The sequence below is a fragment of the Aethalodelphis obliquidens genome, unplaced genomic scaffold (assembly GCF_003676395.1).
Source record: "Aethalodelphis obliquidens isolate GAN/ISIS:26980383/991018 unplaced genomic scaffold, ASM367639v1 scaffold65, whole genome shotgun sequence".
NCBI classification, from domain to species: domain Eukaryota; kingdom Metazoa; phylum Chordata; class Mammalia; order Artiodactyla; family Delphinidae; genus Aethalodelphis; species Aethalodelphis obliquidens.
The window spans coordinates 10,664,681-10,691,194 of record NW_020838009.1 but is presented as its reverse complement, the minus strand read 5'-3'; the positions used below and the strand labels follow the sequence as shown (position 1 = coordinate 10,691,194).

The window sequence follows — 26,514 nt, the reverse complement described above, 5'->3', positions numbered from 1 at the left end:
TTTTTGGCTGCATTGGGTCTTCATTGCTGTGCATGGGCTTTCTCTAGTTGCAGCGAGCGGGGGCTACTTTTTGTTGTGGGGGCTTCTCTTATTGTGGAGCACAGGCTCTAGGTGCGTGGGCTTCAGTAGTTGCAGCACACGGGCTCAATAGTTGTGGCACGGGGCTCTAGGGCACACGGACTTCAGTAGTTGTGGATTGCAGGCTCTAGAGTGCAGGCTCAGTAGCTGTGGTGCATGAGTTGAGTTGCCCCGCAGCATGTGGGATCTTCCTGCACCAGGGATCGAACCCGTGTCCCCTGCATTGTCAGGCGGATTCTTAACCACTGCACCACCAGGGAAATCCCCACCATCTCTTTTAAATAACCTCTGCAGCACTCACCTGTCAGAAATATTGTTCTACAAAGTGAATACAATCACGCCCTTCCACTTCAGCTGTTCCCCACTTGCTCCTGATGTGAAAAAGATTAACAAGCCCCTGCTTTCCCACCCCCACCCGAAGCACCTGCACCTCCCGAACCAGCCAGACGCTGGATTGCTTGTTGCTGTCAGGCCCTTTGCACAAGCTGCCCGTTCAACGTAGTACAGGTTCTCGAACCTCTCCTCCATTTCTCTTTGCTCTACTATCAGTTGTTCATTTAAGAAATATTTACTGAGCATTTACTGCTTTGCCAGGCTTTGTGCTAAATGCTGAGATTTTGTATGCAATAAGTCCCCTGGCCACATGAGGCTTACATTTTAGGGCTGTCGACTGAAAGAAAAGTGCATAACCTAAAAGTTGTGAGTTAAGTTTTATCCAGGTACCTTACTGAGGACTATAGCCCAGGAGACAGCCTCTGAGATAGCTTTGAGGACCTGCTCTGAAGAGTTAAGGGAGGATCCAGGATATATATGAGTTTTCGGGGGTTTTTTTGGGGGGAGGGAGATCCGTGTAATCAAAGATCAAGATTACTGATCACAAAAAACAGATATTTCAAGTTAATGACTTAAGTGCTTTCCTATGTATGGGAAGATGCAAGAATCTGGGTTCATTGAAACTTTTCCTTAGATATGCATCTTAACTATCCAAGGATCCTTACATCCAAAGCACAAAATGTTTCCTGTTTTTCTCCACCCTGAGCTCCCCTCAGGCACACTGAGGCCAACGACTGCAGTTGCTACAGCCTTGATCCCTATAGAAATGGAATGGCAGGCAACCCTTTTTTCCTTTACAGGAGTTACACCTCCACTGGCACAAGGAGTAGAACACCTTCCTGCGCCTTCCAGGCACTTCCAATGCAAAGACCTCTACAGCTATCACTAGATTCATCCCCTTTCTCACTGACCCTTTCCCCAAGAGTACACAAGAAGGCCTTAACTGGTCAAGGCACCGTGGTGGCCACACCCAGGCCACACTGCCCTGGCTCACTCTGCGGTCCCGAATTGGAGTTCTAAGGCTGCCCCCCCCCACAGTGAGTGGGATCGTCCCAGGAGTTTCCCCCTCCCTTCTGCCTTAATGGTACGCCCCATGCGCGTGCTCCCGGGCGGCGGAAGTGAGCTGCGGGAGGCGGGAGCCTCTGCTCCCGGTAACGGAAGTTCGGCGGCGTTGGGTTGAGCGCCCTTTTTGGAAGCTTTTGGAGGAGGTGAGGCTGAGGCGACCGTCCGGAGGGGCTTCGCGCGTTGCAGGGGCGGTGGGACTCAGCCCCGGGGAGGTAGCGGGTCTGGGAGGACAGGAGGACACCACTTCCATTGTGACGTTCTGGCGTTTTCCTTGGCTTGGAAGGGTCGATGTGCCCTGCCGTCTGCCTCCGCGTTGGTTGGCCCTCCCTGCTCCCCGGGCGTGCTACACTCTCGGCCCTCCTGTTAAATTCTTCCTCTCCATCAGCGCTTAGCTCCTACGTCTGAGAAATTTCTCTAAACCTGTTTCGCCTTTTTAGCTCGGTCACAGCGCACATCACCAGCTGTCTCATTTTATAGTTTCCCTATTTATGTTTACTTTTTGCTCTCTGAGGAGCCCCGGCGCAAGACCCGCGGCGTTTCACTTCTGTGGTGCGTCACTAACCTCAGGACCTCTTGACAAAGAATCTGCAGCCACCTATCTGTTACTCATCTCTGGTTTTAGGAAGAATTTAGCAAATGTACCTGCTGAAATACAAAGAGTTCAGCATCTTCCCCTTAGGGCTGGACGTCTCTTTTAGTCGGTATACCTTGTTTGCATCCTCTACTGCCACCCAGCCCCTAACAGAGGGTAGCAGGTAAAAGCATGGGATTTGGGGTCCGGAGCTGGACAGACTCGGATTTCAGTTCTGCTTCTACCCTTACTAGCCTTCTAACTTTGGGGATTTGGGGAAATTCCTTAATCTCTCTGAATCCCAAAAGATCTTTATCTAAATTGGGAGTAATAACACAGACCTCATAAGGTTGGTGTGAGGATCAAATTAATGAGTGTAAAGTGCTGGGCCCAGGGTCTTGCCCATTGTAGCGATTCAGTCATTCATTTGTTCAGCAGATATTTATTGGGCACCTTTTATGAGCTAGATACTGTGCTAAGTACTGGAGGTTCAGTGTTAAACAAAACCAGACAGGTTCCCCTGCACTCCTGGAGTTTGAAGTGGAGTGGGAGGTGTAGCTCTTAAGCTAATAATTACAAATGTAATGTTAAAAGTGTGGTGATGGTGAGAGAGATTACAGTTGCCTTGAAAGAATGTAATAGGGGAGTGTTTAATCTAGACTGAACTTCTAAGGAAGTGTGGATTGAGCTGAGATCTGAAGAATTTGTAGGAATTAACAATAAAAGATTGGCAAGCAGCAGATGAAAGGAGGGGTATTTGTATAAGTTCATACAGAAAATCATGTGTAAGGGTCTGTGGCGAGAGGAACTTGGGGGTTTGAAGGACTGAAAACAATTCAGTGTGCCTGGAGAATAGAGTGAGGAAGGGGAGTTAGCATGGACCAGACCTTTTTATCCTGAATTCAGGATTTTGGACTGATACGAGAGTAATGGAAAGCCACTGAAGAGTTTTAAGTTAAGGATGGAGATTGAGGGAGGATAAGTCACATAATCTGGTTTGTGTTTCAAAAACATTATTTTAGCTGCTGTGTGGGGGACAAGTTAGGAAACTATGCAGTAGTTCAGGTGAGAGATGATGGTGCCTTTGGAGTAATGTGGAGGTAGTGGATCTCAGAGAGAAGTAGACTTGAGAGATGTTTTAGGGGGGTAACATCATCAGGACTTGGTAGTGGATGTGGAGGATGAAGGTGAAGTGGTTAAGAATGTTGCAGGTTTTTGGTTTCAGCCGCTGAGTGGATGATGGTACAATTTATGGAGATTGGAAACACGAAGAAATGCAGGAGGAGGAGCAGGTCTTCTTTCCATCAGTGTGCATTTCCCCCTTCCCATAATACTCCCATAGCTACACACTAACTCCTGTCTGTCTAATGTGCTTCCATTTCACCCTTTCCTTTCTACTCCCCAGAGTCACCACCCTAAGACAGGCCTTTGTCAGTACCACTAAAATAGCCCCCAGTAGCCTCTTAGCCTCTGTTCTTCCTCCTTACTCCCTCCCTGCTTTAATCTGCACATTGATGCCAGATTCAGTTTCCTCAAACACTGTTTCAATCTTGTCAGATTATCTTTTACTACAGAAATTTTTGTTGCCATCTATTATTTACAGAATAAAATCTGAATTCCTTAACCTGGCTTTTAAGAGCTTGCGCAGTTTAGTCCCACCCTTTCTTTCTAGCTTTCCTACTCACTACTCCCCTACTTGAACCTTCTACTACTCATTTTCCCCAAATAAAATTTTCAGATTCTCTTATGAATGCCTTTGTTCATGATACTCTCCTTCCCAATAATGTATACCATGTGGTTATCTTGACTGTCTAAAGTTAATCTTTAAGTTCCAGTTTAAGCTTTCCTCTGCTGGGAAGGCTTCTTGATGTTTGAACACACATTTATTTCTTAGCCTTGTTAACTTCTCATTTGTTTTTACACCATTTAATTGGTATAAATGCATTTACAGTGCTGTTGATTTATTCATTTATCAAGTGTTACTTTATTATATGTTATAATATTCTTGTGTATGTGTCAATAATAATTTATTATATATTTGCTATACTGTTAAATGATAGCTTTGTTCTGGGCAGCATACTGGGTAGATGCTTAAAAAAAATGATAAAAATGTGGCTTGGAATTAGGAAACAACTTGATTAGACTACAACTTTCTAATAAGGAAATTCCAGGGAATTCTCAAGATTATTTTGGTTTGGATAAGAATCACCTACTCATACTAGTTGGTAATCCTTAGCCTGTTGAGTACCCACTGTGTACGTAGTCTATAATATGTATGAAATACTCAATTAACAGGTAGAGAAGGGGAAAAAAATCAAACTTGTTTCCTTCTGGAAGTTTCATCCAGCTCTGACATTTTCCCTTTCCAGTTTCTTGATATGTGCAACAATGGACCAGAAAATTTTATCTCTAGCAGCAGAAAGAACAGCAGACAGACTGCAAAAATTTCTTCAAACCCTGAAAGAAGATGATGTGAGTATTAGGAAGGATGTTCTGCCAAAAGCAAATGTCAAGCATGATAACAAATTCAAGGGACATGTTAGAAAAATTAATTCTGCCACTTCATCTATCCCCCACTCTCCTTAGGAGACAAGGATTTATTTGGTAACAACTCATAGATACAAAGAAATGGGAGAGAGGAAGAGATATGCACAACTTAAGGGCATTTGTGTACATTTATACAACTGTATTTGTTTGTTTGTTTGTTTATTGATTGATTGCTGCAACGTGCAGCATGCGGGATCTTAGTTCCCTGACCAGGGATCAAACCGATGTCCCCTGAAGTGGAAGCGTGAAGTCTTAACTGCTGGACCACCAGGGAAATCCCTACAACTGTATAATATTTAAATGACATTTATGCAACCGTATAAGCAAATTAGTACACTTTTTAGTTCTTAGAAGAATCCTATTTGAAAGCAATATCCAGACTGTAGTTATTGATGTGAGACATTAGATTTGCCTGTTGATGCTTCATTTATATTTTTCCCTAAAGAAGATAAGTTCATAAGTAGTAAGATATTTTGAAATTATTAGGAAAAGTGAAAAACAACCAATTTACATTGTGTCTTCACTATAAGTATATGATTATAAAATGGGACAATAATTACCTTCTATGTTAGGCTTTCTAATCTTTCTCTCCTGATATACTTCTCCTTATTCCATTATAAATGATCTCAGCTTATTCAGATCCCTACATGGAAAATAATCCCTCCTTAAAATTGACCTTAAACATTATATAGGTATAGACAAATTAAGACTTTGAGTATTATTATTATTTTTTAAATTTCTTTAATGTTACATCTATTTATTTTTGGCTGCATTGGGTCTTCATTGCTGCGCGTGGGCTTTCTCTAGCTGCGGTGAGCAGGGGCTATTCTTTTTTGTTTTGTTTTGTTTTGTTTTGCGGTACGCGGGCCTCTCACTGTTGTGGCCTCTCCCGTTGCGGAGCACAGGCTCCGGACGCACAGGCCCAGCGGCCATGGCTCACGGGCCTAGCTGCTCCGCGGCACGTGGGATCTTCCCGGACCGGGGCACAAACCTGTGTCCCCTGCGTCGGCAGGCAGACTCTCAACCACTGCGCCACCAGGGAAGCCCTGGGGGGCTACTCTTTGTTGCGGTGCACGGGCTTCTCATTGCAGTGGCTTCTCTTGTTGTGGAGCACGGGCTTTAGGCGCGCGGGCTCGGTAGCTGTGGCTCACAGGCTCTAGAGCACAGGCTCAGTAGTTGTGGCGCATGGACTTAGTTGCTCCACAGCATGTGGGATCTTCCTGGACCAGGGATCAAACCCACGTCCCCTGCATTGGCAGGCAGATTCTTAACCACTGCGCCACCAGGGAAGCCCCGAGTGTTATGTTTTTAAGGAACTTTTTATGTGCTAGTTTTTGTGGTCATTGAAGCTAGGTGAATCTTAATCTTTGTTACCTTATGCTAACTGGGAATTGATACAGGGATGTGCTCTGATTTTTTTTTTCTTTGAAATTATCCAGAAATTGCTTTTTGTGGCACTTTTTAAGACAGCCTTTGCATGAGTTGAGAGTTGAATCATCCTATAGACAAGTTACAATTTGGTTGAAACCTGCTTTCTATTTATTTATTTACTTGGAATTTTTATCTTACCTGCTTCCAAAAGGAATTTGAGGAGGCTTTAACATTACACTATAAAATAAGTAAAAAATAAGAATTAGAACAAAACCCATGATAGATGCTATGAATTACTTCTCTGATTCATGCTTATCACAAAAAGAATTCCTATCTTGGTTTTTGTGAAGATGAAATGAGATGCTGTATGCATCTAACATCTAATAGACCCTCAATAGGCATCCAGTAGATGCTGAATAAATATTAGAAAAGGTCCTTCAGCTCTTCCTATTTTAAGTTTCTTCGCCAACATGAACACAGTCCTCTGAATATTTCTGTTTTGTTAACATTACCTTTAAAAGTTTTGTACCTCAAATTGAACACAGGGCTCCACATGTGTTCTACCACTAGAGTAGAGGGGCACTAATATTTCCCTAATTCTTCCATTAATGCAGAGTCAACTTTTTGGCAGCAATATCATATTATTGTCTCATTGCTCTTACAAGCAACTAAAAACCCCAAGTCATTTTTGCATATAGGCTAAATTTCCTTCATCTCCGAACTTCAATAGTTAGTTCTTAGAACCCACATTAAAATTTTTATTTTAAATCTGTTACTTATCTTTTTAGATTAATTTGATTTCACTCCATCAAGATCTTCTTCTTGTATCCTGATTCTGTTGACCATTGTATTAATCATCATTTTATATCCTCTATAAATTTGATAAGCATTCCAGCAATATATGCATTCAGTCCATTTGATAAAAATGTCCATAGAAGATGTGCTTAAGAGTAAAAAATTATAAAACACATAAAGCAAGTCCATGACAAGGAAGACTGACATATCCAGCAGTGGGAAAATTTACATTCAAAGATTTAGAGAGAATAGAGGAATCTAAAAGGGACTGCTAGAATAAAAGTAGAAGTTAATAAAGTGGAGAACAGTAGATCAAATTAATACATAAAAATCCTGGTTCTTTGAAAAATAGACAAAACTATTAACTAATCAAGAAAACAATGGAGTAAGCACAGATATACTAAATAAGAAATGACATGGGGGAAATAACTATTCATATAGAGAAAAATCTCAAAAATTACTAAGAGACTACTCTATATATCTACTACAAATAAATTTGAAAATGTAGATGCAATGGATAATTTCTTAGGAACATACAGTTTAATTAAATTGACCCAATTTGAGATGGAAAGCTTAACCAGATCAATTTCTATAAAAGAAAAACAGAGTTATCAAGCAATTACTTGACACAAAAATACCAGGTCCAGAAGTTTCATAGGAAACGTCTACCAAATCTTTAGAGATCAGAGGTAAGAGATAGTCCCGATGCCACATAAATTGTTTTAGAGTATATATAATACATAAGGAAAAATGTGCATATATAAGGAAAACTTCCAAGTGCTTTTTATAAAGTATAACATTGATACCCCAAACCTGATAAAGACAGCTTGAAGGGGCTTCTGTTGGTCAAATTTGAACATTGAAATAGTCAAGTTCAGTTATGAATTATAAACCACTGAAAAATATAGAAATTTGTGAGTCCGTATTGATGATAAATGATGAGGAGGGCTCTTGCTTACCACAGTTAGAAAATCATCATTTGGCAACCATCATGATAAAGATTGGATCAGGCAGGAAGCATCAGTGGATGCTAAATCCAGGAAGAATTTTTTAACTCTTTGAGTTGATTTTAGACTTACAGAAAAGTTGTAAAAATAATAGAGTTTCCATCTATCCCTCTCTGTTGGTGTCTCTTTTTTTCTTTACATTTTCTCCCTGGATGATCTTACATGTTCTCACTGAGCTCCACTTTGGCATGTTCAGTTATTGATTTGACATCTCCACTTGGGTATCTTAAGAGTAACAGTTCTGAGCACCACATCAGATCTGCTGAATCAAAAACTGCAGGTGGAGTTCTCTGTTTTAACAAGCCCTCTGGATGATTTAGATGCTTGCTTAATCCGAAATTTTCACCATATCTGTAAATGGTGCCACCATCTACCCAGTTAGTTGCTTAAGCCAGAAATTTGAGTCCTCCTTGATTTCTTCTTTTCCTTCATCACCACACCCATTTCATGTCTAAAGCATGAGGAAGTCTGTCTTAGTCCATTCAGGCTGCTGTAACAAAATACAGTAGACTGGGTGACTTATAACAACAAACATTTATTTCTCATAGTTCTGGAGACTGGAAATCCTAGATGATGGTGCCAGTGTGGTCGAGTGAGGGCCCTCTTCTGGGTTGCAGACTTCGCATTATACCCTCATATGGTAGAAGCTGCCTGGGGGCTCTGTGGGATCTCTTACAAGAGCACTAATTCCATTCATGGGAGTTCCACCCTCATACCTAATCACCTCCCAAAGGCCCCACCTCCAAATACCATAACATTGGATATTAGGATTCTAACGCGTGAATTTTGTGGGGAAATAAACATTCAGACCATAGCGAAGTCCTACTGATCAAGCTCTCAAATATATCTTCAGTCTACGGATCTTCCCCAAATTTTGATGGGGTTACATCCCAATAAACCCATTTTAAGTTGAAAATATTCTAAGTCGGAAATGCATTTAATACACCTAACCTACCAAACATCCTAGCTTAGCCTAGCCTTACCTTAAACGTGCCAAGAATGCTTACATTAGCCTACAGTTGGGCAAAATCATCTAACACAAAGCCCATTTTACAATAAAGTGTTGAATATCTCACGTAATTTATTGAATACTGTACTGAAAGTGAAAAACAGAATGGTTGCGTGGGTACAGAATGGTGTATCAGTTGTTTATCCTTGTGATCCTGCAGCTGATTGCTAGCCCAGGAAAAGATAAAAATTCGAAATACAGTATCTACTGAATGCCTATCACTTTTGCCCCATTGTAAAGTTGAAAAATTGTAAGTTGAACTGTTATAAGTTCGGGGCCATCTGTACTTTTCTTCATCTTACAAAGTACTACAAACTGAGTACCTTAAACAATAGACAGTTATTTTTAAAGTTCTAGGAACTAGAAGTCCAGGATCACGGTGTTGGCATTGTTGGTTCCTGCTGAGGGCTGTGATCATCTGTTCCGTGCGTCTTGCCTAGCTTCTGGTGGTTTGCTGACAATCTTTAGCATTCCTTGCCTTGTGTCACCCATGGTCTCTGCCTTCACTTTTCACATGGCATTCTCGCTGTGTGTGTGTTTCTGTCCAAATTTCCCCTTTTTCTAAGGACATTAGTCATACTGGATTAGGGCCTACCCATATGACCTCAGCTTAACTGTTTATACCTACAATGACCCTATTTCCAAATAAGATCACATTCTGAGATGCTGGGGGTTAGAGCTTAAACATGAATTTTGGAGGGGGACACAGTTCAACTCAGGACATCTCCCCTGCTATTACCTTGCTGTAGGCCACTATCATCTCTCATTTGATCACTGATAACAATCTCCTAACAGATGTCCCTATTTCACTCTTAAACCCTCCCACAACCTATTTTCTACAAAAGGAATAAGACTGATTTTTTTTTAAAAAAAAACATCTATATATCACTCTCCTCTTTTCTTGTTAGTTACTTCTGTTGCACTTAGAGAAAATCTAAGCTTCCTATCATGGCCTACAAGGTTCTTATTATCTGGTTCTTGCCCATCTCTCCAAATTCATCTTGTGCCACTCATTTCTTACTACTCTTCAGTCAAATTGGTCTTTTTTTTTTTTCAGGCCATCCAATATGCCAAACTCTTTGCTCCCTCAGGGCCTTTGCACATAACAATACCTTTATCTGAAGTGTTCTTCTTTCCTCCCTTTGCATAACTAGCTCTTTCTCATTCTCCAAGTCTCTAGAAATGTCACCTACCTCAGAGAAGCTTTCTCCCTCAGTACCCTAGCTGAAGTTGCTTCCCTTTCCTCAATTATTGTCTCAGTCTTTTGTTTCTGTTACAAATTTTTTTTCTGATTTTTTTTCTTGTCGTCCTTTTCCCTCCTGCTGTACTGTAAACTGAGTCAGATTATCATGTTCATCCTTGTATCCCTAATGCCTAGGAAGAAGAACATGTTCAAAGAGTATTTGCTGAATGAATGTATATTCCCAAGAACATAGCTTGATACCTAGTGCTGATTAAATACTTAATAAACGTTTGTAGAATGAATGTATGAATAAATTTCAGTCTTGACAGCCCAGCATCATGTTAAGATCTACCCTGCTATATGTAAATAAATATGTTATTTGTGATACCTGGAGTCTCTGAAGGATATGAACTTGACAGATGTGTGTTTTTCATACCGGGAGTTTAGGTCATTCAGGTAGGGAAATTGTTGCCAGGGACTTGTAGCTTTTTCTTTTCTTTGCAGCTAGCTAATCTCCTTCAGAATCAGGCAGTGAAAGGAAAAGCTGCTGGAGCACTCCTGAGAGCCATCTTCAAAGGTAATAATAATGCCGCTTCTATCTCTCTGGATTCATTGGTATATTTGTTTACTTTGGGTGCATATTGCTACTTTTCTTACTGTTTGATGCCCCACTGAGACTTTTCTGTTTTGGGGATTTTACAGAATCAACTAAAGCAGCAGTCTCCTGTCTTGTGGACATAAATAATTTTGCTATAGGGGGTTGAAGTGGCCACCTGAGATTGGATTGCTGGTTTTGGAGCCTGTAAAGGATGCATGTCATAAAATCCGCTTTGATTTATTTGTGCTTTTAAAATTGTGGAGAAGAGGACTTCCCTGGTGGTCCAGCGGTTAAGACTCCGTGCTTGCACTGCAGGCGGCACAGGTTCTATCCCTGGTCGGGGAAGTTCCGCAGGCCCTGCGGTGTAGCCAAAAAAAAAAATTGTGGAGAAGAGAGCAGCAATGTTTAATAGTTAATCTGTGCTTAACAAAAGAGGCTAGGGTGCTCTGAGTTTTAATGAAATGGAGTATCTTAGGTGACTTACGTAGAGATTCTTCATTCCCAGTGGGGCATATTTTTATTCCATATCTTGAACAAGGGCCAGTTCTACATTGTTGCTGGTTGTGACTCATAGTTGTTTTATAAATTGTAGTAGAATAAAATTCTGCAAGCAAAAATTAAAAGTCGCTTCACACTCTTAGCAGGTAATTTTAACTTGGTTTATTTTTCTTACCCCCTCGAGTAAATTGTGTCTCTCCTTGCAAGGGTTCAAAAACACATCTTCCTGTGCATGAAAAAAAAATTTTTTTTAACATCTTTATTGGAGTATAATTACTTTACAATGGTGTGTTAGTTTCTGCTTTCTAACAAAGTGAATCAGTTATACATATGTTCCCATATCTCTTCCCTCTTGCATCTCCCTCCCTCCCACCCTCCCTATCCCACCCCTCTAGGTGGCCACAAAGCACCGAGCTGATCTCCCTGTGCTATGCGGCTGCTTCCCACTAGCTATCTGTTTTACGTTTGGTAGTGTATATATGTCCATGCCACTTTCTCACTTTGTCACAGCTTACCCTTCCCCGTCCCCATATCCTCAAGTCCATTCTCTAGTAGGTCTGTGTCTTTATTCCTGTCTTACCCCTAGGTTCTTTGTGACTTTTTTTTTTCTTAGATTCCATATATATGTGTTAGCACACGGTATTTGTCTTTCTCTTTCTGACTTACTTCACTCTGTATGACAGACTCTAGGTCCATCCACCTCACTACAAATAACTCAAATTTCGTTTCTTTTTATGGCTGAGTAATATTCCATTGTATATATGTGCCACATCTTTACCCATTCATCCGATGATGGACATTTAGGTTGCTTCCATCTCCTGGCTATTGTAAATAGAGCTGCAGTGAACATTTTGGTACATGACTCTTTCTGAATTATGGTTTTCTCAGGGTATATGCCCAGTAGTGGGATTGCTGGGTCATATGGTAGTTCTATTTGTAGTTTTTTAAGGAACCTCCATACTGTTCTCCATAGTGGCTGTACTAATTCATATTCCCACCAGCAGTGCAAGAGTGTTCCCTTTTCTCCACACCCTCTCCAGCATTTATTGTTTGTAGATTTTGTTTGTTTGTTTGTTTTTGTTTTGTTTTATTTTGTGGTACGTGGGCCTCTCACTGTTGTGGCCTCTCTCATTGCGGAGCAACAGGCTCCGGACGCGCAGGCTCAGTGGCCATGGCTCACAGGCGCAGCCGCTCCGCGGCATGTGGGATCCTCCCGGACCGGGGCACAAACCCGCATCCCCTGCATCGGCAGGCGGACTCTCAACCACTGTGCCACCAGGGAAGCCCCATGTTTGTAGATTTTTTGATGATGGCCATTCTGACCAGTGTGAGGTGATACCTCATTGTAGTTTTGATTTGCATTTCTCTAATGATTAATGATGTTGAGCATTCTTTCATGTGTTTGTTGGCAATCTGTATATCTTCTTTGGAGAAATGTCTATTTAGGTCTTCTGCCCATTTTTGGATTGGGTTGTGTCTTTTTGTTACTGAGCTGCGTGAGCTGCTTGTAAATTTTGGAGATTAATCCTTTGTCAGTTGCTTCATTTGCAAATATTTTCTCCCATTCTGAGGGTTGTCTTTTGGTCTTTTTTATGGTTTCCTTTGCTGTGCAAAAGCTTTTAAGTTTCATTAGGTCCCATTTGTTTATTTTTGTTTTTATTTCCATTTGTCTACGAGGTAAAAATTTTTTTAATTGGTTAAAAATTGGAAACTTGCTAAATGACTGTTTTGTAGAAATATCAGAGAAAAGGAAATAATGAAAGATCAAAAGCAGCTGTCTATAGATGCTAAGTGACAGTAATAAGAATAAGTGGAAGAAATAAGAGTAATTTCTTTCTTGGGTAGACATACCTGGAACAGATTATCATGGCTCCCACTTCTGTAAATAACCTTATTTTTACCTTATATAAAAACATAGATTTGGAAATCCTAGTTTAAAAGTATCATGAATTACCAAGTATATATGGACACTACCTCATAACCATTTTAATCCTGTTAAATCAATGGTGTAAACCAGTAGTTAGCTAATGATGACATTTTAGAAAATTGAGATATAATCCACATACTAAAAAATTCACCCTTTTAAAGTGTACATTTTTTGTTGAGATATAATTGACATTGTACAATTCACCACTTAAAATAATGCATTTCAGTGGCTTTTAGTATATTCACAGAGTTGCACACCTATCACCACAATTTCAAGAATTTTTATTACCCCTAAAAGAAACTTTGCATCCCTTAGCTGTTGCTTCCCTAAACTTCTGTTCCGCGCCAGCCCTAAGAAACCACTCATCTACTTTCTGTCTATAGCTTTGCCTATTCTGGATATTTCATATACGTGGAATCATACAATATGTGGTCCTTTGTGACTGGCTTTCACTTACCATAAGGTTACTAAGATTCATCCATGTTGTAGTCTGTATCAGTATTTCATTCCTTTTTATTGGTGAATAATATTCCATTTTATGAATATATCATACTTGTCCATTCATGAGTTGGTGGACAATTAGGTTGTCTACACTTTTGAGCAATTATGAATACTGCTACAAGTTTTTGTGTAGACATATTTTCATTTCTCTTTAGTAAATAAGAGTAGAATTGCTGGATCATACGGTAACTCCATGTTTAACTGTTTGGGGACTGCCAAACTGTTTTCCAAAGCTGCTACATCATTTTACATTCCCACCGGTACTGAAATAAGGATGCCCATTTCCCACATCCTCTGTCAACACTTGTTATTGCCTCTTTCATTCTAGCCATTCTAGTGAGTGTGAAGTGGTATCTCACTGTGGGTTTGATTTTCATTTCCCTGATGGCTAATGATGTTGCGTATCTTTTCTTGTGCTTACTGGCCATTTGTATATCTTCTTTGGAGAAATGTCTATTCAAATCCTTTGACCTTTTAAAAATTGGGTTGTCTTTTTATTACTGAGTTCTAATATTACTTTAAATATTCTGGATACAAGTCCCTTATTAGATATATGATTCACAAAATTTTTCTCCCATTCTGGTTGTCTTTGCACTTTTTTGATGGTATCCTTTGATGCACAAAATTTTAAATTTTGATGCCTAATACTTAATTTTTTTGTAGCTTGCTCTTTTAGTTTTATATCTAAGAGGTCATTGCTTAATCCAAAGTCACAAAGATTTATACCTGTGTTTTCTTTTCAAAGTTTTATAGCTTTAGCTTTTAAATTTAGATTTTTGATCCATTTTTGTATACGGTGTGAGGTAGGAGTCCAGCTTCATCTTTCCCCATTTTCAATAGCACCCTTATTGAAAATCAATTGCCCATAAATGTGATGGTTTCTTTTTGGACTCACAGTTGTATTCCGTTGATCTAGGTGTCTCTCCTTATGTCAGTACCACACTGTCCTGATTAGAATAGCTTTGTAGTAAGCTTTAAAATTGGGAAGTGTGAGTCCTCTAACTTTTTTTTTTTTTTAGGATTAGTTTGGATATTCTGGGTTCCTTGACTTTCCATATGACAAGATTAGCTTGTCAATTTCTGCAAGAATGGAAGCTGGGGTTTTGGTAGTGATTTTGTTGACTCTGTATATGAATTTGAAAAGTATTGCTATCTTAATATGTCTTCCATTAATGAACATGGAATATCTTTCCATTTGCTTAGGTCCTCTTTCATTTCTTTCAACAGTATTTTGTACTTTTCAGAGTACAAGTCTTACACTACTTTTATTAATTTATTCCTGAGTATTTTATTCTTTTTGGTGTGATTGTAAATGGGATTGTTTTCTTAATTTAATGTTCTCAGTGTTCATTGCTAGTGTATAGAAATGCAATAGACTTTTGTATATTGATCTCATATCTTGCTACCTTCCTGTACTTGTTTATTAGCGCTAGTAGTTTCTTCTTTGTGGATTCCTTATAAACAAGATTATGTCATCTGTGAATAGATACTTTATTTCTATTTCAATCTAGATGCCTTTTGTTATTTTTCTTACCTAATTACCCCAGTTGGAACCTTCAGTAGAATAGAATTGGTGAGAGTAAACATCCTTCTCTTGTTCCTGATCTCAGGGAAATCTTTCAGTTTTACATTATTGAGTGTGATGTTAGCTGTGGGTTTTTCATGGATGCCCTTTATCAGGTTAAGGAAGTTCCCTTCTATTCTTAGTTTGTTGAGTGTTTTTTATCATGAAAAGGTATTGGAATTTTCAAATGCTTTTTCTGTGTCTACTGAGGTGATCATGTGGTGTTTATCCTTTACTCTATTTCTATGGTATATTATATTGATTTTCATACATTGAATCACTCTTGTATTCTTGGGTTAAATCCAATTTGGTTATAGAGTATAATCCTTTTTAAAATGTTGCTGGGTTCAGTTTGCTAGTATTTTGTTGAGGATTTTTGCATCTGTAGTCACAAGGGATACTGTTCATAGTTTTCTTAGGATGTCTTTGTCTGGTTTAGGTATGAAGATAATAGTGGCCTTGTAGAATGAGTTGGGAAATGTTTCCTCCTCTTCTTTTTTTTCGAAGAGTTTGTGAAGGGTTGCAGTTAATTCTTTATATGTTTCGTGAATTCACCAAGGAAGCCATCTGGTTTTGGGCTTTTCTTTGTAGAAGAGTTTTGATTGCTAATTCAGTCTCTTTATTTATAGGTCTGTTGTGGTTTTCTATTGTCTTTTTTAGTCAGCTTTGATACTTTGTGTCTTTATAACAATTTATCCATTTCGTATAAGTTTTGTAATTTATTGGTATACAGTTATTCATTGTATTACCTTATTCTTTTATTTCTGTAAGATTGGTAGTAATGCCCCTCTTTCATTCCTGATTTTAGTAATTTGATTCTTCTCCCTTTTTTTCTTGGTCAGTCTGAAGATTTTTCAATTTTGTTGATCTTTTCAAAGAATAAGCTTTGGTTTTCTTGATTTTTCTCTAGTCTTCTATTCTCTTTTATTTATGTCTGATTTTACTTTTATATTCTTTTCACTTGCTTTGAGTTTAGTTTCCTCTTTTTATAATTTCTTATGGTGGAAGATTGGGTTATTGATTTGAGATCTTATTTTTTAATATAGGTATTTACAACTATAGATTTCGTTCTAAGCACTACTTTAGCTGTATCCAATAGCTTTTGGAATATTGTGTTTTTGTTTTCATTTATCTCAAGGTATTTTTCTAATTTCTCTGTGCTTTCTTCTTTGACCCATTGGTATTTAAGATTATGTTAATTTCCACATATTTGTGAATTTTCCAGATTCCTTCTGTTATTGATTTCTAGTTTTATTCCACTGTGGTCACAGAACATAAATGATATGATTATAATCCTTTTAAATTTATTGAGAATTTTTTTATGGCCTAATGTGTGGATTATCCTGGAGAATGCTCCATGTGCACTTGTGAAGAATGTGTCTTCTGTTGTTGTGTGTAGTGTTCTATATATATGTTTGTTAGATCTGGTGTGTTCAAGTCTATTTCCTTGTTGATCTTCTAATTGTTGTTCTGTTGATTATTGGAAGTGGCGTGTTGAAGTCTCCAACTATTGTTGAATTGTCTATTTCACCCTTCAGTTCTGTTAGTTTTTGCTTTGTGTATTTTGGAACTCTTTTGTTAGGTGCTTATATGTTTATAATTGTTATGCCTTGATTCTTTTATCATTATAAAATGCCCTTTTTTGTCTTTAATAGTAATTTTTGTCTTAAAGTCTACTTTTTTCTGTTATTTTTAGAGCTACTTCAGCCCTCTTTGGTTATGGTTTTCATGGTATATCTTTTCTAAACAATTTGTATCTTTGAATCTAAATTGTGTCTCTGATTGACAGCACATAATTGGATTTTTAAAAATCTGTTCTGCCAATCTTTGCCCTTTTTAAAAATAAATCTATTTATTTTATTTATTTTTGGCTGCGTTGGGTCTTCGTTGCTGTGCGCAGGCTTTCTCTAGTTGCAGTGAGCAGGGGCTACTCTTCGTTTTGCACGGGTTTCTCATTGTGGTGACTTCTCTTGTTGTGGAGCATGGGCCTTAGGCGCACGGGCTTCAGTAGTTGTGGCTCGTGGGCTTAGTTGCTCTGCGGCATGTGGGATCTTCCCGGACCAGGGATTGAACCCATGTCCCCTGCACTGGCAAGCAGCTTCTTAACCACTGCTCCACCAGAGAAGTCCCAATCTTTGCCTTTTGATTCGAGTATCTTATACCTTTACATTTACCATAATTGCTAAAAAAGTAGGATTGATATCTGCTGTTTTGCTGTTTGTTTTCTTTACATCGTGTCTTTTTGTTCCTCTGTTAATACCTTGTGTGTTATATGTTAAGTAGGTGTTTTCTAGTGTACCATTTTAATTCCTTTGTAATCTTTTTCACTATTTTTTTCAGTTACTTTCTTAGTGCTTGCCTTGGCGATTAGAACTGACATCTTAACACATTATTGACCGGAGACATATCAATACATTTTTAGAGAGTGCTACAAATTAACATCACCATGAGAAGTTGTTAGAGCTTGAAATTGATCAAGGGTTCATTATACAACTTATGATTGTCATTATCATTCACATTTTGCTCCGTTTGGTTTTTGCTTCAATCTTGTGTATATTATAAATGTAAAATTTTCAAAAGTGACACATCATGAAATTTTGAGTGAAAAATTTTTTGGTGAATTTTATGCAGATACTTTCTCTGATTGTCTAAGTGGCATATATACTAGTGTCTCAGAAGATGATAGTTCTTCAGAATATAATTCTGATTCAGACGATGTGAGTATTAGACCAACAAAGAGACAAAAAACCTTAGTGATTGATTCTGATACAGAAAGTGAAAATGAAATTCATGGTGCAGGAGAATGCTCCTTTGCTTCTACAGAAGAGTGGCTTGAAGACAACATCTTACAAAAATTAGAAGACTTTACAGGTGTGTCAGGTCTAACTATTGAATGTAATAACACACAAAGTGTTAGTGAAATAACAGAATTAATTTTTTGGCCAGCCAAAATAAAAGTCACCGGCCACATGCATTAGTTTCTGCAAAAATTCCCCTGGGCAATAATGAGTTAATTTATAACAATCTAGTTCAGATTAATACCAGCTTAGATTTAATAGTTATAAAACTTTGCTCTACATATAGCTTCATTCTCCCCCTTCCTCCTTTGTGCTATTATGGTCCTATAAATTACATCTTTACACATTTATTCCCACCAATGCAGATTTGTAATTGTTGTTTTATGCAGGTGTCTCATAAATCAGGAGAAAAAATAATTACAAAGTACATTTATACTGTCTTTAATATTTTCCTATGTAGTTACCTTTACTGATGTTCTCTGTTTCATGTGGATTCAAATTCTGTCTGGTGTCCTTTCATTCCAGCCTGAAAGACTCCCTTTAGCATTAGGGCAGGTCTTCTGGCAGCAAATTCTCTTTTGTTTATCTGGGAATGTCTTAATTTCTCCATTTTGGAGGGGTAGTTTTTCTGGCTATAGAGTTCTTGGTTGACAGTTTTAGAGGGATAGTTTTTCTGGCTGTTGAGTTCTTTCAGTACTTTGACTATGTTATCCCATTTCCTTCTGCCCTTCAGTGATTTTTTAAAATGAGAAATCAGCTGTTAATCGTATTGAGTACTCCTTTTACCAGATGAGTTGCTTCTCTCTTGTTGCTTTCAATATTCTCTTCTTGTCTTTAACTTTTTTATTTAACTGTACAGTTCAGTGGCACTAAATGCAATAATTGCTCTATCTAGAACTTCCAGTATTATGTTGAATAGAAGTGGAAAAAGTGGGCATCCTTGTATTTTTCCTATCTTACGGAAAAGTTTTCAATCTTCACTTATTGGATATGATGTTAAGTGTGGGTTTTTCACATATGGTTTTTTTTATGATGAGGCATCTTTGATTTTGATAGTTTGCTATGGTATGTCTAAATGTGGATCTCTTGGGTTTATCCTGTTTGGAGTTCTTTGAGCTTCTTGAATGTGGGTTTTGTTTGTTTGCTTTGTTTTTCTGGCTGCACTGTGCAGCTTGTGGGATAGTTCCCCAACCAGGGATTGAACCTGGGCCCTCGGCAGTGAAAGCCCAGAGTCCTAACCTCTGGACTGCCAGGGAATTCACTGAATGTGTAGATGTGTTCTCATTAAAATTGGGAAGTTTTTGGCCATTACTTCTTTTTTCTCCTTTCTCTCTTTCCTTTCCTTCTGGGACTTTCAGTATGTCTATGTTGGTATTCATGATGGGATCCCACAGGTCTCTGAAGCTCTGATCATTTTTCTTCTTTTTCTTTCTGTCTCTGAGACTGGATAATCTCAATTGCTCTATGTTCAAGTTCTCTGATTCTTTCTTCTGCCAGATCAGATCTCCTGTTGAGCCCCTCTAGTGGATTCTTCAGTTCAATTATTGTACTTTTTTTTTTTTTTTTTTTTTTTTTTCAATTATTGTACTTTTTAATTCCAGAATTTTTGTTTGGTTCTTTTTTATAATTTCTATCTCTTTATTGATATTCTCTATTTGGTGAGACATCATTCTTATATTTTCCTTTAGTTCTTTAGACATGGTTTCCTTTTGTTCTTTGAACATATTAAAAATAGCTGATTTCAGTCTTTGTCTAGTAAATCTAATATCTGGGCGCTCTCAGGGACGGTTTCTATTGATTCCTTTTTTTCCTGTGTATGGACCATGCTCTTGTTTCCCTGTATGTCTTTTATTTTTTTGTTCCTGAAAACTGGACATTTTAAATGATATTTTGTGGGAATTCTGGAAATCAGATACCATCCCCCTCCCCCAGATCTGTTGTTGCTGTTGTGGTGTTGCTTTTGTTTTTATAGTTGTTCTTCTGAACTAATTTTGTGAAATATGTATTGTTTGTTGTGTATGGGCACTGTTTTATGTGGCCACTGAAGTCTCTGTTTGGTTAGCTTTGTGGTCAGCTAATGATTTGGCAAAGATTTCCTTTAAAATGCCTGGAACCAGTGAGTTTCCCAGCCTGTGCTGGGGGACCCTGTGCATGTCAGGTGCACACCTTCAGTTCTCAGGCAGATAGCTTATAACTCCTCCTTAGCCCTTCTGCTTGTGTAGAGCCTCAGGATCATCCAGAGGTGAGAGATTAGGGTCCTCTTGGGTGTTGCCTGGCCATACACACAGCCCTTTCCATGTGCACAACCCTAAGTATTTTCATGGCTTCCTAGGTTCCTAGGAATATGTCAGAATGTTTCAGAGTCCCCTCTGCACCTTTCTCCAGGCTTATATTTTAAGTTCTTTGGTCAGCTTGTTGCATGTCCAACTGTTATTACTATCCAGGCAGCTGAAAAAGTAATCACTTGCAACTGGTTTAGACAAATGCCCCTGGTAAAAGATTGCACTGGGCAAGTTCTAAGTCAGGTCAAGTAAAGACAAGTCTTGCGAGTGAAAATTTCTAGGGAATAGCCAGACAGGTCAAATAATGACAGTTATCTGGGAACTGGGCTTTGGTGGAGCTCCAGTCATATTCTGTCCCCTCCAGAGGCTGCTAGACTGACGGCTTGTACCATGAGTGTGAACTGTTGGTTTTAAAGACTACTGGACTGGTGGGGGATAGGGGTTAGAAGGTGGAATGAGGGCATATTGAAACACAACAGAGCTTGTTATTCTCACTTAGATTCAGCTGTTTATCTTAAATAAACTCTCCCTGGATTGTTGCAAGTCTGGTTAATTTCCAGAATCCTGAACAAGTTGGTTTTCACTAGTTTTGTTAGTGTTCTAGTTGCTTTTATGGAGGAGGGCATTTTCCAAGGTCTTTATTACTCTACATTCCTGCTGACATCAATCAGTGATGATGTTTTGAAGTGAAGTATGTTAAAGGCACTTAATTTGGGTTACTGGATCCCAGAAAAGCTCTAAAGTATATTAGAAGGTGTTCCTTCTTCTGCACTATACAGTTATTTAAAAAATTAATGACATGGGTGGAAGTAGAAAAGGTAATGTTTCAGTTTTCTGTCTAAATTAAATACTTTTTCAAAGCTCCTAAATATTGCTGTTCTAAACACCATAGTAATAAGTAGTTTGATAATTCTGTTTCTATATTCAACTACAAAGCTGTTTGTTTTTCCTGTTTACCCTTCAACCTTGTAAGAATTCTGCCTTTTTTCTTTCTTTGTTTCTGTACCACCTGTTTAAAACAATAAGGTTTCCCCTGTTCTGAGGAAGCTGGAGCTCTTAGGAGACTTAAGATATACAGTTGTTGTGTCCAATTGTTGGAATCGGGGGATTTGCAGAAAGAAGTAGCATCTGAAATCATAGGATTACTAATGCTGGAGGTGAGATGGAAAACAAAAACTTTTTTGGTTTTGGGTGGATTTTGGGGGGTTTGTAATTTGTTGAGGGAGGGAAAACTTAAGTGTGCCAAACCTACCATAGCTCCTATTTATGAATAAGAACTACTGTTATAAAACAAAATAGTTGATGGATGAGCCATAAACCATTTAGATGTTTACGTTACATTTCTGGTATCATGGACATGTATCTCTTTGAAGAGTTGGCGTATTTGAAAACATCAGGGAACTGGTGGAAGATCCTGATCTATGAAATCCTTTACAATTATGTTTATACCAGAGCAGAATGATTCCCTGAATCACTTATAGGACCAGTTCTAGGTTTCAATGCCAATTCTATTAATTCAACAAAAGAGTATTTCTTAGAAAGAGATATCAAACATTTAGATTTCTGCTTAACATTTTTTTAATCCCATCAACTTCTAGGTTCACAATTTTCCAGGAGCATTATTGGTTGAATTAGCCAGTGAGTTTGTTGATGCTGTCAAACAGGGCAACCTAACGAATGGAAAATCTTTGGAGCTATTACCCATCATTTTCACTTCCCTTGCTACCAAAAAGGAAAATCTAGCTTATGGAAAAGGTAATTTTCTTCCAATCTTAGTGGCTTTTACTCTCTTCACTGAATTAAATTTATTCCTCAGTATATTTTGCATTTCTAGGTGAACTAAGTGGGGAAGAATGTAAGAAGCAGTTGATTAACACCCTCTGTTCTGGCAGGTGAGTCTTATTAATGTGTAGAACTTTCTCAGGACTACAAGTGACCAAAAAAAGAATTATCATTTATTTTAGGAATTTATACCACTCAAGTTTTTAGTCCATTTTGGTTTATGGTCTACCACTATAAAACCATTTAGTCTGTGATAAATTTTTGAGAGAGATTATTTACTGTATTCTCTGTTCTAAGACTATACATATAGTTTCTATTTACTTGACTCTCCATCTTAACACAGCAGTTTATCCCTATAGCAGTATTTGGAGTCCCAAGGTCCTTAAGGCTGGAAAGTCACCCTACCACTATCTTTTATATTTTTTTGAGGGAGTGAGATGTATAAGTGATGTATCTTTAAACCAGAAATATGAGAATCTACCCTAAGGAGAAATTGCAACATATAAGAAAATCTTCATACATGAACATTTCAACACAGAAATTTGTGACCAACTTAAGCATACAATAATGGAGATATGTAAGTTATGGTATGTAAGCTATGTATCAATAAGTTAAGGTAGAGCCATTCCATGTAACTTATAGCCATTAAAAATGAAGTATATAAAGACATACATCAAAGATGAAAAATTCTTACTATATATATATATTATATATATATCTATATCTGTGTGTGTATATTTATAGTAAGAAATCCTTAATATATATATATTTTTTAATTAATTATTTTTGGCTACATTGGGTCTTTGTTGCTGTGTGTGGACTTTCTCTAGTTGTGGTGAGCAGGGGCTACTCTTTGTTGCGGTGTGCGGGCTTCTCATTGCAGTGGCTTCTCTTGTTGCGGAGCAAGGGCTCTAGGCACGCAGGCTTCAGTAGTTGTGGCTCGCAGGCTCTAGAGCACAGGCTCAGGAGTTGCGGCGCACGGGCTTAGTTGCTCTGCAGCATGTGGGATCTTCCCAGACCAGGGCTCGAACCCATGTCCCCTGCATTGGCAGGCGGATTCCTAACTTCTGCGCCACCAGGGAAGTCCCTTACAGAAATAATTTTAGGCATGAATCAGCACATGTATATTTATCCATTTATTTGTTTTTAATTACACAAAAGAGTTTATTCATTACATTGTAATATACCTTTGATTTTTCATTTAACACATGTTCATGTCAGCATATACCACTTTACATCATTCTTTTTAATAGTTCCATAGTATTCTAATATTTGGCTAGTGTCCAATTGTTAGATTATTTGTTTTTTGCCGATAAATAATATTTGGCTATTTGGTTTTTTGCTATTATAAAAAGTGTTGGAATTAACATCCTTATATGTCTAGGTGACCTTTTATAAGCATGTACATGGGATATATTTCTAATAGTAAGTTGGGTGGGTCTTTGGTTATGTGCATTTTTAAAGTTGATAAGTAGTATTGCCAGCTTGTCTTCCCAGGATTATATCAGTGTACATCCCCTAAAACGGTATGTTAAGTACTTGTTTCCCAAAATCTCACCAGCACTGAATATCATCAGAGTTTGATTTTGCCAGTCTGATAGGTTAAAAGCTGTTATTTCATTGTTTTAAATGTCATTTCTTTGATCTTGTTTCCCAGTGGTACCAAATCAAACTTGAAATGGCCCTAATTTTTTCCTCCTTACTAATTTTACAAAGTAATATGTAAATAAGTTTAAATGACATAAACTTCCTTTGTCAATTTCTTTAATCAGATGGGATCATCAATATGTAATCCAGCTCACCTCCATGTTCAAGTAAGCCTCATCATTCCCTTTTCTTTTTATATCCTGCTATGAGAACTTACCTACTAGAAACTGAAATGTAGCAAGGTCAAATACCACTGTTCCCTAAATAAGAGTATCGGTACCTCTGTTTTCTGTTACAGAATTTACCCCCACTCTTTTTTGCTTTGATTTCTTATTTAAAGTATAACTTTATGATCTTTTTTTCCAAGATAACTGCTTAGGTAAGGTTATTGGTCCCCTTTAAGGTTCTGCATTAGAGAAAAATCAAAAGAGGTAGTTATAGTATTCTAATATCTCCCAAATTAGGCTCTGATCTTTAGAATCTTTGATCCACAGGGATGTCCCTCTGACTGCAGAAGAGGTGGAAATTGTGGTGGAAAAAGTGTTGACGATGTTCTCCAAATTGAATCTTCAAGAAATACCACCCTTGGTCTATCAGCTTCTGGTTCTCTCCTCAAAGGTATAAATGAAAAATTTGCTTTTTTTTTTTAACTCTGGTGAAATGCCCAGTTAGTACCATTCAGCTTATTCATACTCTTGTTTTATATACTAGGGCATAGATGCTTTTATTTCATGTATGATGATTTGATCTAGTAAAAAGGTCATGGCCCTCAACCAAAGTAAACATACATTATCTCTTGTAGTACCACATTTTGTGTGTGTGTGGTAGTAAAAGGGATAAAGATTTCAGAAAGGGTGGACTATAGGCCCCTTAAAATCTGATATTAAGATGTATTTCAAACTCAATTTCAACATGAAAGTGTTCTATAAATTCTTAGTGTGACTCTAGGTTATAATTTATTTAAATTCATACTTGAAAATCCTTCAAGCTGAAAAGAACTTTAAGTTCAACTTGCCCTTTATGGAGAGACCTTACTTATTTTGTATTTTTTTCAGGGAAGCCGGAAGAAGGTTTTGGAAGGAATCATAGCTTTCTTCAACAAGCTAGATATGCAGCACAGTGAGGAACAGAGTGGTGATGAGTGAGTATCACAGTATAGAAATAAAATCATTTTTCCAAATTCATCTTATTGTTATCTAACTGTTCAGTCCATACCTTCACTTCAGCACAGAATTTCCCTAGTCCCCTTAGCTGCTCAGTAATAAAATTAAAAGAATAATGCAGTCTCTTCAACTCTTTCATTTTAATCTTTCCAGGAAAACAGCAATAATTATTCTGTAAGTTGCAAGCTTAAAAGCTATTTAAGTGTTTACTTTGTGCCAGAAACTATTTGGCCCTAGGACTACAGTGATGAACCAGTCAGACAAGGTTCCTGCTCTCATGGAGATATTTCAACGAGAAGAGAAAAGAAAATAAATAAATAACAAAAATATTAGAGTGAAAAGTGTTATGCGTATATTTCAAATGGATGATGTGACAGTGACAGTATAGCTACTTTAGGTTGAGTGGTCAGGGAAAACTTCTCTGAGAAGGTGTTATTTTAACTGAAGCCTAAATGATAAGAGCCACAATATATAGATCAGGAAAAAGCACATTCTCAGTTGGTGGAACAGTTAGTGCAAAGGCAGGACACAGCATGATGTGACTGAAAAAGAGGATTTTTTTTGAAACAGATACTTAACAGAGTGCTTGCTCTGTGCCAAGTGCTGTTCTAAGCACTTTAAACCTTACAGCAACTCTCTTTTGCCTCTGTTTTATGCATATAGAAACCAAGGCACAGAGAAATTAAGGAATTTCCAAGGGTTATGTAGCCATAAATTGGTGGACCTGGGATTTGAATTCAAGCAGTTTGGCTGCAGAGTTCGTGCTTTTAATCCTGTTTCAGCCTACTGCTTCTAATCTGGAATAACTTTTAGTTATTTGGCTTGAGCAATTGATTAGAAGGTGGTCTTGTATACTGAGTTAGGAAAGACTGACAAAAAGCAAGTTTAGGGGGAAATAAGCTCAGTTTTGACCATGTAAGTTTGAGATGTATATTAGTATCCCATATGGAGGTGTTGAGCAGGCAGTCTGGGGTTTTAGAGGTCAGGACAGGAGATACAGATTGGAAAGGACTAAAGCCTTCAGACTGGATAGGGTCACCTAGGGAAATCGTGAAGAGAAGAGAAAGAAACCCAAGATTGAGCTCAGAGGCATTCACCATTTAAAGGGAGGATGAGCCAGCACAAATAATTAAGAGGCCAGTGACAATGCCCCAGAAGCTAAGAGAAGAAAATGTTTCAAGAAAGAAGGGGTCAACTGTGTCAAATCTGCTGAGGCTTTAATTAAGATGAAATTTGGTTATTGGTTTTGACAGTGTACAGGTCATTTGATTATTCTTGCAAGGGCTACAAATAGCATTGGAAAGGGAGGTTAGGGAGGGGACAGAAGCCTAATTGAATTGAATTGAACTGGGAGGAGGTAAAGAAGTGGAAATAATGACTATAGACAGTTCTTTCAAGAAGTTTTGTAAAAAGGAGCAGAGAATGAGACAGTAGATTTTGTACTTTGTGCCTGCCTCCAGTGATCATATTAGTTCAGCTTGAGTTTTTCTGTTTGTTCATATGAGCATATGCACTGTTGTCTCTTTCCCAAACTATAGCTCATACCGTTCTGTTGAATCTTTTAGGCTGTTGGATTTTGTTACTGTACCATCAGGTGAACTTCGTCACGTGGAAGGCACCATTATTCTACACATTGTGTTTGCCATCAAGTTGGACTGTGAACTAGGCAGAGAACTACTGAAACTCCTAAAGGTAGCCCCACACTCTTGAGGAGATCCAGGATCTCTTTATGAAACAGGGATGTTTGAACTCAAGCCTCTTTTATGCCGGTTAATGACAGGAAACAAATACATAG

General features: G+C 38.1%; 1 protein-coding gene across 5 annotated transcripts in view; it reads left to right on the top strand.

The window, feature by feature from the left end:
• Positions 1–1,539: 1,539 nt before the first annotated feature.
• The window catches only part of FANCI (FA complementation group I), a 78,302-nt gene continuing 53,327 nt past the window's right edge, over positions 1,540–26,514 (top strand). Inside the window, exons 1-11 of one of the 5 annotated variants that reach the window (XM_027089237.1) lie at positions 1,556–1,619; positions 1,914–2,025; positions 4,417–4,519; positions 10,464–10,536; positions 21,154–21,284; positions 21,726–21,882; positions 21,962–22,019; positions 23,682–23,723; positions 24,051–24,174; positions 24,612–24,697; positions 26,285–26,411. In XM_027089237.1, the coding sequence (XP_026945038.1) occupies positions 4,436–4,519; positions 10,464–10,536; positions 21,154–21,284; positions 21,726–21,882; positions 21,962–22,019; positions 23,682–23,723; positions 24,051–24,174; positions 24,612–24,697; positions 26,285–26,411 (882 nt within the window). In that variant the 5' untranslated portion in view covers positions 1,556–1,619; positions 1,914–2,025; positions 4,417–4,435. Of the gene's footprint in view, positions 1,620–1,913; positions 2,026–4,416; positions 4,520–10,463; positions 10,537–21,153; positions 21,285–21,725; positions 21,883–21,961; positions 22,020–22,368; positions 22,497–23,681; positions 23,724–24,050; positions 24,175–24,611; positions 24,698–26,284; positions 26,412–26,514 lie in introns of those variants that run through there. The other 4 variants (XM_027089238.1, XM_027089236.1, XM_027089240.1 and 1 more) reach the window with 4 other exon arrangements.